Raw genomic sequence first — 14667 nt, 5'->3', positions numbered from 1 at the left:
GGTTCGTATAAAATGTCGTAAAGGCTTGTGGAGTGGCACCACAATTTGTCCCATTTATTGTGTGGCAACTGATCATACTTTGTTTTCATTTATGGGGTCCACTACTTTCCTTCTGTCCAGTGAGACTTAAGCAGTGTGTGGCTTATGGTAGGGGTGGGCAAACGGGTATAGGAACTGCGGGTCGGGGAGGGTAATCACCGTTTGGGACGGGTATGGGCCGGTTCTTAATATTTTAGAGAACAAATAGGGCGGGTCGGTCAGGCCTTTTTCATTTACGGGGAGGGCCGAGTCCAGATACTTAGAAAAAGGGGTACCCGAACCGACCATTTTCTAATTATAATGGATGGCCGAGATTGAATGATAACCTATCATCCAATCTCAACCGTTAGTTTATACCCTAGGTTCTACCCGAGTCCAAGCCAAGGTTCCAGAATCATAGTCATTCTCTTAAGTCTTAGCTGCCTCTCTGTCGCTCATCTCTTTCTTTATCGACTCTATCACATTATCACTGGAATGAAGGCCTTGATTGCCTTGTACAGAGACTCGTCGTCGAACTCAGACTCTGAGTCATCGGCTCTACCTCCACTACCACTTTCAGAGCTCAACAACCCTCAAGAACCGACCCATGCGTTGCCTCCACCTCATTTGACATTTTTGACAGCCCCAATTCCTTCGATAACCTTCAATTCCCATCAATTTTCTATCTTTTAGCTTTCTGTTGTGATGGTTTTTCCGAGTTGCGCACCAAGTGTTTGAAATGACTTCTTCAGCTTGGCGTCGACGGTGGCGTTCTGCTGCGACTTCTTCAGCTTGGCTTACTATTGGTGGTCGTTTTTCTTCTCTTTTTTGGGCTTGGGCTTCCAGCCATGAGTCTCATTCTTCTTCACCGGTTCGGCTTGCTGCTGCGACTGAGTGTCCATGGCTGCTCCGTCGAGTGTTTGGTTGGGAGACTCGTAGTCAATCCCTCGACTCTCTCTCCTTCATCTCCTCCCTGATCAAGGTACGCCTAGGGTTTCTGCAGATCTTGATTAGTTGAATTGTGAACGATGCATTGTTATGAGTAAATGTTTCTGAATTTGAAGTTTGTATAAGAGATTTGATATCGATTAGGGTTTTTTGACGATCTATGTTTGTTTAGGTCGGAAATTACAGGCCAATGCGGAGGCTAATTTCGACGTGCTCGTGAAGGTTGAGAAGTAGATCGATGCCGTTCCAAAACCGAAAAAAGAAAAAGAAATTGGACTTGTGGACCAGTCCTGAATCGGTTCGTTTGAAATAGACCGGGTTAGGTCCGGTTCTCAAACTCAAAATCCATCTACTTGGCCCGGCCTGGCCCGTTACATTTTAAAACGGGTAGGGTTAGGTTCTTCCAAATTTAGGTCCGGCCCGGCCTGTGCCCAGTGTAAAACGGGACAGGTGCCAAGGGCTTGTTTATGCGGTACATTAACTGTCTGGGTACCCGGTATCCGAAAACACTTCAAAATATTGACGGTTCGTATAAAATGTCGTAAATGCTTGTGGAATGGCACCACAAATTGTCCCTTCTATAGTGTGGCAACTGATCCTACTTTGTTTCCAATTATGGGATCCACTACTTTCCTTCTATCCAGTGGGACCTAAGTAATGTGTGGCTTATGGTTTTCAACGTCATCTTATAATTCCCTTTTGCTCTTGAGGAAACAGGAGCCACTAAATGTAAAGAAAATCCACAAAACATAAGCCATTGCCTCATCCTCTTCCATCTTATGCTTTCTCACTCTCTGCAAGTGCCAAGATTGACTCCCACAATGCGCCGCCATAAATTCATGGAGAGATATTCACCTCCACCTCCATTGATGGCAATAACCATACCAGCAGTTGACAGTAAGGAGAATATGAGATTAACAGGGAAGATTATTTGCAACATGTTAAAAGTGATATATTTCTTAGTTTAAAGGAGAAGACAATAGTTAACTATATATATATATATATATATATATATATATATATAAAGATAGTATGCAACGTGTCAAAAAGATGGCAAATATAGGCTAGGTATGTGGTGCTCATTTGTAGGGTACATCAACTATCTTTTTTTTTTTTTTTTTTTTGGAGCAAATATCTAGTGTTTTTGGAGCAAATATCTAGTTACATCCCAAATATCGACGGTTTGTATTTAATGTTGTAAAGGCTTGTGTAGTGGCCCCATAATTAGTCTCATCCTATAGCGTAAGTTTGACATTACCCCCTTACACTCCAAAATAGAGTAATATTATGGAGACTAAATTTTTTAAATCAAATTGCAAACTAAATGATGTGTCAGCGATAAGAAACAAATATATTAATCGACACTTAATTAATAATCCAATCGTTTACAGCCACATCATTTAATTTAAAAAATTTGATCTCTCTAAAATTACTCATTCAAAATATTCCGTCGGCAATAAATTGGCTAAATAGCCAAAATGATCTTTGAGATTTGCATAACACATCATTTTGGTCCCTGAGATTGTCCACCATCTATCATTTTGGTTCTTCCGTTAAAAACTCCATTAAGTGTCCCGGAGCTCTTGGCCGGAAGTTTGAGCAATTTTTAAAGCTCTGTAACTCAATCGTTTCTAAACCAAATTTGATCATAATATATCAAAATGAAGATAGGAAAGTGTAGAACAAGATTATATCTATTTGGAAGCCCAATGGTTGCCAGAGATGGCCAGAAAATAGCCTCAAAATTGACTGGTCAGAAGGAAAACTGGAAAACTCGCCGGAAACTGGGTAAACTTTTCATAAACTTTTTCAATACTCAATGAAATTGAGTGATTTAAAAAAGAAAATCATACTTATCGATGAGACGGGGAGAATGATACCTTTCTTGATGGCTAAATCGCCATGGTTTGGCCGGAAAACGACTCGAAATTTGCTTACTCATTTTCGAGTTAACAACTTTTGAGCCGTTTTCCGGCCAAACCACGGCGAGTTAGCCATAAAGAATGTTACCATTCTCTTTGAATCGTCGAGAAATATAATTTTCGTTTTTGAATCACTCGATTTCGTTCAGTATTGAATAAGTTATGAATATTTAAAGTTTATCCAGTTTCCGACGAGTTTTCCAGTTTTTCTAATAACCAGTCAACTTTGAACCAAGAGCTTCGGAACACTTGACGGATTTTTTAACAGAATGACCAAAATGATGGATGATGGATAATCTCACGGACCATTTCTATAGAGTTTCAATCTCGGGGATCAAAGTAATATGTTATGCAAATCTCAGAAACTATTTTAGCTATTTTGCTACAATAAATTTCACTAGATACTGTAGACTGTAGACATGGCAGCTCCCGTGATTGGCGATCGCTTTGTTTCCAATCATGGGGTCCACTACTGTCCTTCTGTTCAGCGAGACCTGAGCGGTGTGTGGCTTATTGTTTGCCACGGCATCTTGTAATGCTCACTTGCTCCTGGGAAAACAAGAGCCACGTATTATATCTTAAGAAACCTACATAAGTCATTGCCTCATCCGCTTCCCTCTTCCCCTCTCTGTCTCACTCAATCTGCAAGTGCCAAGTTTGATTCGTTCATTTGAAGAAGGTATGTGTTCTTTGTATCTTTTTTATTTCTGGGTTTTTTGGGTGTTAAATGTTAGTAAATAAATATGTAATTTGGTGTTTTTCTTGTTTGTTTTATAGATTGTTAGGTGGGTTTGAGTTGCAGAAGAAACAAATGGAGAAAAAACAAGTTGGGGAGCTTGTATCGGTGACGTTCACATGGAAGATTGAGAAATTCTCTCGGTTGAGATCCCAGAAACATTACTCCGATGGTTTTAAAGTCGGTGACTTTGAATGGTATGTTTCATTTTCTTCTTCAAATTATTACTCGATGACATTCTTCGTTTTCTTATTTCGTTTTTTGGTTTGATTTTTGTTTATATGTGTACTTTGGTTGTTTGGTTCTTGTATATATGTACTTTGGTTGTTTTGGTTCTTGTATATACGTACTTTGGTGGTTTGATTCTTGTATATATGTACTTCGGTTGTTTAATTCTTGTACATATGTACTTTGGTTGTTTGATTCTTGTAACGACACAATGAGGTTTTTTTTGTGATAAAACCCTACTTGTTATGCTGATATGTGGTAAGATGCAAGTAGAGGACAGGACTGTATACGTTTGATTAGTAGTTGGCCGATGGCCCATCTTTCTGAAATCTTGATATAAATATCAAACCTTGTTTTTGTTCTGCTTCTGGACCCGTCCAGATTAAAATAGAAGTGCGAAAATCACTTTCCTTAGAAGATGTATATGTTGTTTTAATCATCAGGCAAATTGTCGTATATCCGAAGGGCAGCAGCGGAATCCCTGGAACGCAAGACCTGTCGATATATTTGAGAGTTGCAGATGCTTCAGCATTACCATCTGGGTGGAGTAGATATGCCCATTTCACCTTGACTGTCGTCAACCAAGTCAAATATGATAAGTGCATAACAGTTGGTAAGTCACATGCCCTCACTGCCCTCACTTCATCTTGTTTATTTCACAATTATGTTGGTGCATTTCTGTTGGTTTCGCTTTCATTCTGGCTCTCACTTGCTCGAATATTATTATTTTACTTCAGATTGCGATTCAATCTTTGATTGCCTTGTCTGCACTTGTTATGTTTTTCGCAAGACTCCTTCGTACCAAGTGTTGTCTATCGGCTTTAGGTTTTGGCATCAGTTGCCGTAGCAATTTTTGTACTTCATGGAACGTGGGGACTCGCTGGAAGAAAGAATGGAAATATGAAAGTTTGTTTCTCTTGTTTGTTCTGGACATACAGCGTCCCACTAAGTCTCAGATATGATGATAGGTGGAAATTAGGCTCAGGTAAATTGGGCGATTCCAAAAGGTATTTTATGAATTGTTAAGTATGCAGTTCTCAAGGTCATGGGAAAAGGCATGAATGTCAAAACTCTGAGGTTGAAGGGTGATGGTCGTTTTTTGGGGATAGAAACGGTGAAACTAGAAGGATTTTTTAGGATTGTTCAGGGGTTGGTGTGCTTGTGGTAGAGTTAGTTTTATGTCAACTCTTTGGGCTTCGGTCAATGTAGAGTTCAGGGAGTTATCTATATGCATGCCGATCACGAGCATGGTTGCTGGACTGGGAAGTTGCAGCAAGTTGATTGAGTGTGGTTTGAAGCTTAAATGTCTGGTCTTCTAATTTAACTTAATTGTTTTGCTGCCGTAAATTTGATAATTTTTGTAATAAGATTTTGGTTTCTTGTCGAAAAAAAATTAAAGAGGAACAAGAGTGGTAACTTTTACTTTCCCATAGAAGGGATATATATTTAGTTCTTCAGAAAGCATGTCTACTTTTGTTGCCCAGACATATTAGACTACCAGAGAAGAGAATTACTGTGTACATGATAGTAATGTTGAGTTTCCATTGTTATTATTCTTTAATTGCCTATGAGCTATGCTTTTCTTATTATAATTGTTTGTAATCTGTCTTATTTTGATTTTACAGAAACTAAACATGTGTTCTGCGCAAGTAAAAGAGATTGGGGCTTCACATCATTCATGCCTCTAAGTGAGCTTTGTGATGTCGCCCAAGGGTTTATTGTGAATGATACATGTGTTCTTGAAGCTGAGGTTGCTGTCAGTCAGGTTGACTATATGGCCGAAGTCCAGGAAACTTGGTTTTGTCCTCCTATAAAGCCCTTACACCATGAAGATGAAAGGCAAGGGTATTCAGATGTGGAAGCTGTTCAACTTACAGCGCCTATTTCTGAACAGGTGCTTGCTTTTCAGGATGCACCAAGTTCTGAACAAAAGCAAACAAATGCTGATTTTGAGCAAGTTCTAATCTCTTCAGTAGCAGTTACGACACCTAGTTCTGCTCAAGTTCTGGCCTTGTGGGATGGACCAAGTGATGGACAAGTTTGGACTGGGGGTGACGATAGCCCTGTCGGATCTCCGATAGGCAAGGAACATGGGCAAAAAACCTCTGCCCCAGTTGGCGAGCTCATGGATTTCAGGGGTTTAGGGAAAATAGACAAAGCTTTTGTTCCATTCCTAGAGGAAGTCTGTTTGTTGCATCCTTCATTGATCGAGTGCCAAAGGAAGAGGAGTCCTATGTTTACTGAATGGGCATTCACAGCTTTGGGTAGACTCCTGCATTTTCTAAAGACTAACAAGGGTACAGATATGAACGAGGATGCTTGTGAGCACCTTCGACTTTTATGGGAGGAGCTTGAGTCCTTCAGATTTGACTTGGCTTGGTTGGAGCCTCATGTTCAATCCGCATTGGGTATGAAGAAGTTTGTGGACAGGGAACTAGAGGTAAGAGAGCTGAGAAATAATGTGGATGCTTTGGAGAATGAAGTCAAGAGGTTGAAGGCTAGGCTAAATTTGGCAGAGTTAGATTTTGAGGATGCGAAAAGAGACATGGGAGAGGCCGAAGAAAGCTTTGTTGAAATAAATATGGATAGCGAGCTTGGTTATGGTGGGAGGCATTAGCCGTACTGCTTCTCCCTTCGATGTGAAAACGATATGCAACGTATATATGTATTACAAGCAAAACTCCCTTGTTAAGGGTGATCCTGTTTTTAAGCCACGGTGAGGGAGAACCCCCTCCATTGCAATATTTGTTATGAACCAAACCCCCTCCATCTGAACACTATCAAAATCCCTATTGTGGGGAGCTCCAATACTATCGAGCAACCACTTGTCAACCGGTATGAGAATTTTCACCTTAATTTGACGTTGAGTATTTTGCTTATGTGGGTTTAATTTTGATGATTTAGGGTCGTTAAATTCGTTGAAAATCTGCTTGGTCTTCCTTCTGTTATTGCTGGTTGTTTTTATTCGCTTTCTTTATCGTTTTGACTTAATTCTTGCGGCACTTGGGCGTTATGTATTATATTTCAGGGCTTTTATCGAGAGCCCTGAAAACTGCATGGTATGACAAATTTGGTCATGTTTACTCTGCTTAAAAATGCAGGCATCATAATGTTTTTTATGTCGGACGGCCAGGTTCGGGGAGTAGACAGCGGTGATCGCTGAACTGAGCAGATTGGAATTCATCAGTGTCTAAAGTTGAAGTAAACTGGGGAAGAGCTTTGGAGGAAGGGAACATTGTAAATAATTGTATCACAACGCTAGCTGTACTTGCAGTGTTTTTATGCAATCTTTTTTTTAATATTCATGTTTATGCAGAAGCAAGGTTTTAAAGGCGCTAGTCAGGAGACGAGCAAGGGCAGGGGCCTAACGTCTAGGTGTTAACACTCCGTTTAGTTCGTTGTGAGACTTAAGCCATTTTTCTATCCCTTTGTGTAGATTGGGTTAGCCCTTGCAAGTGCGAGCAGAGAGATTGCCTGGCGCCCCAAACAATCGGGGGCATAAAAAATATTGGGGCGGTATATTCATACATGTTTTGTAAACATGAAAATTCTGGTGTCAAATGAAACCAAAACACGTGTACAAAGTAGTTTTGTATTGATTTGAATTTATAGGTTACAATCTCTGTTTACATTTTTTCCTCTGATTTAGTCTTTAAATTTGATGTAGATGCGTAGGTTGTTGATCCAAGGGTCGCGGTGACTTAATCTCGGACGAAAGGTTGAACGATTATTTCAAGTTTTGAGCTTGAAAACAATGCGTGGATGATCTTCACCTCAAGGGTGTGGCAAAGGTAGTGTTTGATATGGGATTTCGTTGCTTCAAGGGTTTTGGGGACTTGATCTTGAAACGAATGTTGCTACAACTTTATAAGCTTGCAACAAAATCTTGAAGGAATCGGCACGAGCGTTTGTTGATTCTTCAAGGAAGTGCTTCGGCTTTGGTCGAGAGAAAGCTTCGGATTTGGTTGAATGTTCTTCGAATAGAGTTTTGGCAACGTATTAGTCTTCAAAGGTTTGGCAGAGGTTCTTCTATGTAGAGATTTTTCGACCCTTATGCTTGTGGGAGAACCTTGTATTTATAGGCTTCTCAAAGTTTACATTTGGATGGATTTGGCTTTGATTTATGTCCTGATTCGTTCATGGGAGAATTTAGGGATGTTTTGTGTCTTAATTTTAGCCATCTTTACTCCCTTGGCTGAATTATAGAGCCTTTGTTGCCTATTTTGTGAGCAATCTTCAATTCTTGCTTGTTTTATGAAGATGCCTTAACTTTCTTTTTGGTTTTGAGAACACTTTGAACCCTTGCCTATTTTTTTAAGAGAGGTTTTCTCTCTTTGGTCGAATTTTGGTAAGTTTTAAGCTTTATTCGCTTGATTTGTGCCACATGTCATTGATGACTAGTTCATTTGTGATGAGTCATATGCCACGTGGAGCTTTGCGATGCATAATTTGTATGCAATGAATTTACATATCTACAAATGCTCCAACTTCAAGGCTTGTTGTAGGCATATGCTTGTCACATGTAGGAAACGTGTTTTGAAGTCCTGCAATGTGAATGTTCTAACTCAAGGGTCGTCGAGACTTAATCTTGAATTAGTTTGCTTTTTCAAGGGCCGTTGAGGCGTATTTCGTGAACGAAACATTTCTTCTATGGCCGTTAAGGCTTGGTCTTGAGTGAAATGAACGTTTTCTTTAAGGGTTATAGAGGCTTAATCTTGAATGAAGTGATGAATTTTGTCAAGGGCCGTAGATGCTTGATCTTGAACGAAACATTTCTTTAAGGGCCGTTGAGGCTTGATCTTGAAAGAAATTTTGAAAACGGATAAATCGGCACATACTTATTATGCGTATTTGATTTCCCATAATCTTTGACAAAAATGTTTTCCTTCATTCGATAGGAATCCCCTTTAATTTTGGTAACGAGGGTGACTTCTTTCAAGGTGTTGCAAAACTTTGGTGATTTCCTTCAAGGTTTTAGAAAGATTTAATGCTTGTTCTTGGGTAAGTAGGATGTGCATTTTTCTTCCCTTCTTTCTTCCCCACGGCAAGGAGGAATTTTTTTTGTTTCCTCTTTTCTTTTCCCATGGCAAGGAAGGAGATGTTTTGTTCCTCGTTTTTATTTCCATGGCAAGGAGGACAAATTTCTTTCCTTTTTTTTATTTCCCATTGCAATGAAGGAGTTTTTCTTTCCTCTTTTGATTTCCTACAACAAGGAGGGTTTTAATTTTCTTTTCTTTTGATTCCCTATGGCAAGGAGGTATTTTTCCTTTCCCTTCCTTTTTTTTTTTTTTTGTTTTGTTTTGTTTTGTTTTGGGAAACATGCCATCTGATTTGCACGCCCAGTTTGAGATTGATTTCTCTTCTGGAAAATTTTGTAAAAATATGGGAAACGTAGCCTTATCTCTTATCTTTTCAGGTATATATCGCATGCCACTAGGAAAAATCGGGAAAGCCTTCAACTTTGTATTTTCCTACAACTGCGCAATCCTAAAGGGAAAACAACTTCTGTGCGAATAACTTTGAAAACTGGAACATTTGGCACAATGATCCTTAGCTACTTAGCTTCCTTCTCCAATTGGTCTTGCATCAAAACTCCTTCAGAAAGTTGAATTTTCACCAAAAACGTCATGCTTGCGCATATTGGCTGAAACTTGCCATTTATTTTGCTTGGAATTTGCTTCCTTCTTTTGGTTGGAATGTGCTTCCTTGTTTTGATTTTCCTTTTGCTATTTGGGTATGTATTTCCCTTATAGCATTGGGAAGAAATTGACCCTTATTTATAGGACCATTGGGTGTGCATTTTTTTCACAACACACAATTCTTGCCGTGGGCTTGTTTGGAGCTTTTGCCATGGGTTTTGCTTGTTGCAATGCGTCATTGTTTACCACGTGGTGATGTGCAAAAGACTGCAGCATGTTTACACTGTATAATGCCTTTTGGTCACAGTATTCCCTTGGTAGTGACGTTGTCGTGCGCATTTGTTGCTGCTACTGCCTTGTGCATTGTTGCTGCTCCTTGCCGTGCCCCTTGTTGCTGTTTGGTGCGAGTTGTAGCTGCTTTGAAGCTTGTTATAGTGCGTCACTTTTATTGTGTAGGGCTGTGCAAAAGACTGCAGCGAGTTTATGCTATGTAGTACCTTTTGGTCACAGCTTTCCTCGGTGGTGACGTTGCCGTGCAGTGCAAGAAACTGCTTGCGTAATTGTTGTGGGGTTACGTAGTGCGATTGTGTAGCGTTTTGGTTTTCTTTGCTACTGTAGCACGCTTCGATAGACCATCATGTAGCTGCTCTATCTTTTTCCGTGCAGTACAAGAAACTGCTCGCGTAATCGTTGTGGGGTTGTGTAGTGCGATTACATGGCATTTTTGTTTTCTTTGCTACTATATCGTGTGTTGAAGAACCGTCTTGAAGCTGCCCTCTTTGCCGTGCTTGACCAAGCTTTGTGGCTGATTTTCTTTCGTGGTTGTGACTTCATCATCATCATTCTTCAACGCTTACGAGGTTTGTCTTGCATGTTTTTTGCTTTAGTGAAGCGATTTTTCTTTCTTTGCCACCCCACTTTTGTGCTTATGTTGCTTTGTTTATTTTGTTGCAGCCATGGTATTTTTCAAGTGCTTTAAGAATAATACCATCACTATTTTTGCGAAGGAAGGTGATTCGCAAGATAGGGGGACGACATTGAAGCTTTAAGCGTCGTTGACTGGCCCTAAGGCCCTTGTTCTTCTTGCAAAAGACAACTTGATGCACATAAAGTCGTGGTCTTTTGAAGTGTCTTGGGAGGTGACATATTTTAGTCGATCAACTACGAAGAAGGCGTGTACATCGATGTGAAATCCCGTTCCTGGATTTCACTGTTACGATCTACGTATTTGTATTATTGAGATTTTATATTATTTTTTGAGAATTTATATTAATTTATTTGAATTTAGATTTTAATTAAATTAGTTACGAAGTTAAAGTTTGGAAATTAATTATTTAAAATTCGTAGACCGTTCGAGGTCACAATTTATATTTTCAAATAGAGCTCAATCTCACAAACGAGTAGGCGTAAACCGTTAGTGAAATGGAGTTGTAACGGAAAAGTTATTAATGTTTGAAGTTAGGAACATTTTTGTAATTTGGCCCTCATTTAGAAGGCTCCAGATTTTCTAGAGCAAAGGAATTGCCACGTGTGTGGCTGGGATGAAGGGAAAAGAAAAGAAATGAGGGAGATGGACGGCTGTGATGGAAGGAAAAAGAAGAGAAATGAGGGAAAGGATGGGGGGAGGAGGACCAATCAGAAACAGAAGAAAGGAGAGGAAAGGAGAGTGAGGAAGAAAAGGGGAAACGGGCTAACCTGTATACCCCATTGGACTCGACCCACACACCACATTTCCAACGCTTTTTGGTCGATTTTCCGGCGATCCCAACCTTGCCACCACCTGCAAATTGACCATCGTCCTTCCCTCTTCCATTTTCACCCAAACTTCACTGGGATTAGCCTTGATTTCGTGAAGAACCAAAGCCGTGGGTGCCGCAAAGAGTCTTGGCTGAAATCCACCAAATATGAAACGATTTCATTCAATTACCACCACCATTAGACTCTCCATGAACTCAGGAACAAAGCCCAAACAACTATAGGGACGATGGAGCACCGGAGGTGACGGATTGAAGCCACCCATTTCTAGGGTTTCCGACTGGTTTAAGGGAAATTGGAGCTTTTCCCGGCCAAATTGGACTTGGTCACATGTATAAAACTTGCTCTACTCATTGAGATCTACATTTCTGTAAATTTGATAACTTTTGGAAATAGTTGAATTTTTAGGCAAGTCCAGGTGCCCGACTGCCACCTGTGGCGGCGTGTGGCCAATGGGCCAACAATGTCTTTCTAAGTTCAATTAGATGCCTTGATTTCATAATTGATATCCGTATGAAGTGGTTTGGTTGTTTGAACTTAGTTTCATTATAATATATTACTTTATCAATGTATGAATCGACGATCCGACTGTTGGATCGTCACCAAACTCATATATATTACAAAACGTAATATTTGAGGATATTAGGAACTAACGGATCGGAAATCCGACGTACGGATCTTCTCGAATTGGATTTCTAAGTTTGTAAAATAAGTGGTTGACCGCCACCTAATTCTAGTAATTAGCGGAGATCCGACCGTTGGATCATAATGAAAATTTAACATGTTGTTTTAGAAGCATAATGTGGGCTTTGGAATTTACAGATCTAAAATCTGATATGCGGATCTTATGGATCGAATTATGTAGGGTTGTGGGCACCACCGTTGATCGAGAGTTGACCTTTGGTCAACACGTCTCGAATCGTTTATAAAACTAAAATGAGTATTAATAGAGGCTCAATGAGGCTTTGCGGACCTATCTAGGTGAGTGACTTTGATATATGTGATATGGTGATTACCCGATTCTTTATATTAATATCCTTTGTGGATATGACTTGGTTTTATAAATGTGTTTTCTGATAAAATGTGACTTGGTTTTATAAATGTGTTTTCTGTTAAAATTTGATTCTTTTATAATTGGCCATCGATCTATTTTTCCTAAATGTGAATTGATTCATGGATTGGTAATATTTGTGAAAAAGTGTTTTGAATTGCATATTGAAATGTTTGTTAAATTAAGGGCTAGTAGGAAACTATGACCTTGCTTGGTTAATCCGTGATAGAGGGTCACTAGTGGTCCTGCTTGGTTAATCCACAATAGGGGACCATGTTATTTATGGATCATGCTTGGTTAATCCGCAATAGGCGATCCTTATGGCCATACATACTTAGGAGTGATCATGCTTGGTTAATCCGCGATAGGGGACCATATTTTCTATGGATCGTGCTTAGATAATCCGCGATAGGCGATCCTTATATCTTTGGTATGGCCATACACACACTCTTAGGGGTGATTATGCTTGGTTAATCTGCGATAGGTGATCACTACCTAACAGATGCGTAGGAGTGACTCTGCTTGGTTAATCCACGATAAGGGTCACTGCCTACTTGGTTACTGCAGGGGTGGTTTTGTTTGGTTAATCTGCGATAGGGGGCCACTTCCTGTTTGGTTACATATATAGGCTTCGGCCGAACTGCGTCCCTCTAGCCCTAGTTTTTAATGCACATATGAATGATGGTTTTTGAGAATCTTGGTGGTTTGAATAGGAAAAGCCGTTGGATATCTGGGTGACTCATTCGGAGTTGTTAGATACTGGACTATGTTTTTATAATTACGAACTTATCTTTGAGGTTTATAAACTGTGATCGATGGTCTTTCTTTTTATTGAATATCACATACTTGTATTATTGTCACTCACCTGAGCTTCGCAGTTTATCCGAATTCTGGTTGGCCAGTGCACCATTTCCATGATGTAGGCATTGATTATATATGTGATAGATTTGGGTAGATTACGAGAAACCACTAGATATTTCTGATTCCGTTGAGTATTTTGGAATCCTTGCTCTTGCTCATTTCCATAAGGTTAGTCTAGAACCCTAGATTCTAGTGAATGAGAATTATCCCTAATAGATGTTGTGAATATAAACGAGAATTACCATGTTTATTACTCATAATCCAAGTAGGGAATTATATAGAGTTCCTTAGTTAAATTCGTGAAATGATAAGTTATCGCATTGATAGATTAGCGTAAATAAATGCTAAGATCAGGCATTTTTTTATTCATGAATTGTTTAATTGACGGGGTTGCGGAATGACTTTGGATATGGATGTTATAATTATGATTATTTTAGTTGATCAAGGTGGTTTGAGAATAATATGGGCTTCGTTGGTTATTTGATATGTTACATGTTTTAGATAGAGGTACTGTGCTGAAAACATGGGATTTATATGATGGATGGAATGAGAATCTTGAATGGCATGTTGGTTTGTTTTGTAGCCCTGAACTTGGTAATGTCATGTATGTTAAGTTGTAATAATTGATTACAGAATGCTATGTATTTCTATTAGAACGCATTGGAATAAATGTGTAAGTTAGTGAACGACGAACTACGAATGGCTTGATCCCTATTGAGGGTACGTAGGCAGTCTAACGGGAGGTTAGATGTAGCCATAAAGTGTACGAAAAAAAAAATTTTACTACGCAATTCAAGGCATGGGATGTGCTTGGTACATATCCCGGATGCGAGTATGTTAGATATACTGTTATTTGATGACGTCACTTGTCGATTCTGGACGTATGTCAGGATCGGGGCGTGACAATTGAAGATTCTTATCTTGAATCCTTCGCACCATGCTCGTGACAATTCACCGGCTTCGTTTGAGCTTCTTGGTGATTGCATTTGTAGCAGAGCTGTGACTTGGAATAACACTTTGCCAACTATTGGAGAAGCCATCTTTGCTGAGTTTTATTAGGAGTGGCTTGAAGATGCCCTGAGCCGATCCAAAGATGTGCTTACCAACGTAGGCCTTTATCACGTTGTGTACGCATCTTTGTTTAGCTACGATCTTCATCCTTTCGTCATTTGTGCGTTCTTCGAGCATTGGTGTTCAGCAACCAACACACTTCACACAGATCAGGGAGAGATGTCAATTTCACTTTGGGATCTTCACAAGATAGGAGGCTTCACGATCTAGGTAAAATTTTACGACGAGGTGGTTCCTAGCGTGGAGGAGTTTTCTCATCGCATTAGCTGAAGATTGCCTGCAAGTTATCGCTATTTGTTTTGGGCGTATCACAAGCTTTCCCATGAGGCTCAAAGTAAGTCAGGCGTGAAGATGTCTTCATGGATCCGATTTTGGTATTGGGATGCCATGAGGTACAAGACACATTCGAAGAAATATGGTCGTAACAAGACGATGAAG

The 14667-nt window shown here is 39.7% G+C and overlaps 1 protein-coding gene and 1 long non-coding RNA gene across 5 annotated transcripts in view; one reads left to right on the top strand and one right to left on the bottom strand.

Annotated features, from left to right (window-relative positions):
- LOC126630404 (uncharacterized) overlaps positions 1–4034 on the bottom strand; it is a 56741-nt gene extending 52707 nt beyond the window's left edge. The window contains exon 1 of the long non-coding RNA XR_007625994.1: positions 3944–4034. This is a non-coding gene — a long non-coding RNA (uncharacterized LOC126630404). The remainder of the gene's footprint in view (positions 1–3943) is intronic.
- The window catches only part of LOC126630400 (MATH domain and coiled-coil domain-containing protein At3g58210-like), a 122749-nt gene that overhangs the window by 53345 nt on the left and 54737 nt on the right, over positions 1–14667 (top strand). Inside the window, exons 1-6 of one of the 4 annotated variants that reach the window (XR_007625988.1) lie at positions 3410–3567; positions 3666–3821; positions 4296–4465; positions 5478–6687; positions 6954–7089; positions 7169–7227. Coding sequence is in view for 2 of the 4 variants with exons in the window: in XM_050300521.1 (XP_050156478.1) it covers positions 3700–3821; positions 4296–4465; positions 5478–6469 (1284 nt within the window). In the remaining 2 variants the exon portion in view is untranslated. Of the gene's footprint in view, positions 1–3409; positions 3568–3665; positions 3822–4295; positions 4466–5477; positions 6732–6953; positions 7228–14667 lie in introns of those variants that run through there. The other 3 variants (XR_007625987.1, XM_050300521.1, XM_050300522.1) reach the window with 3 other exon arrangements.

The sequence above is a fragment of the Malus sylvestris genome, chromosome 7, assembly GCF_916048215.2.
Source record: "Malus sylvestris chromosome 7, drMalSylv7.2, whole genome shotgun sequence".
Taxonomy (NCBI): Eukaryota; Viridiplantae; Streptophyta; class Magnoliopsida; order Rosales; family Rosaceae; genus Malus; species Malus sylvestris.
The sequence above is the reverse complement of the archived record's forward strand: the minus strand, read 5'-3'. Positions and strand labels throughout refer to the sequence as shown.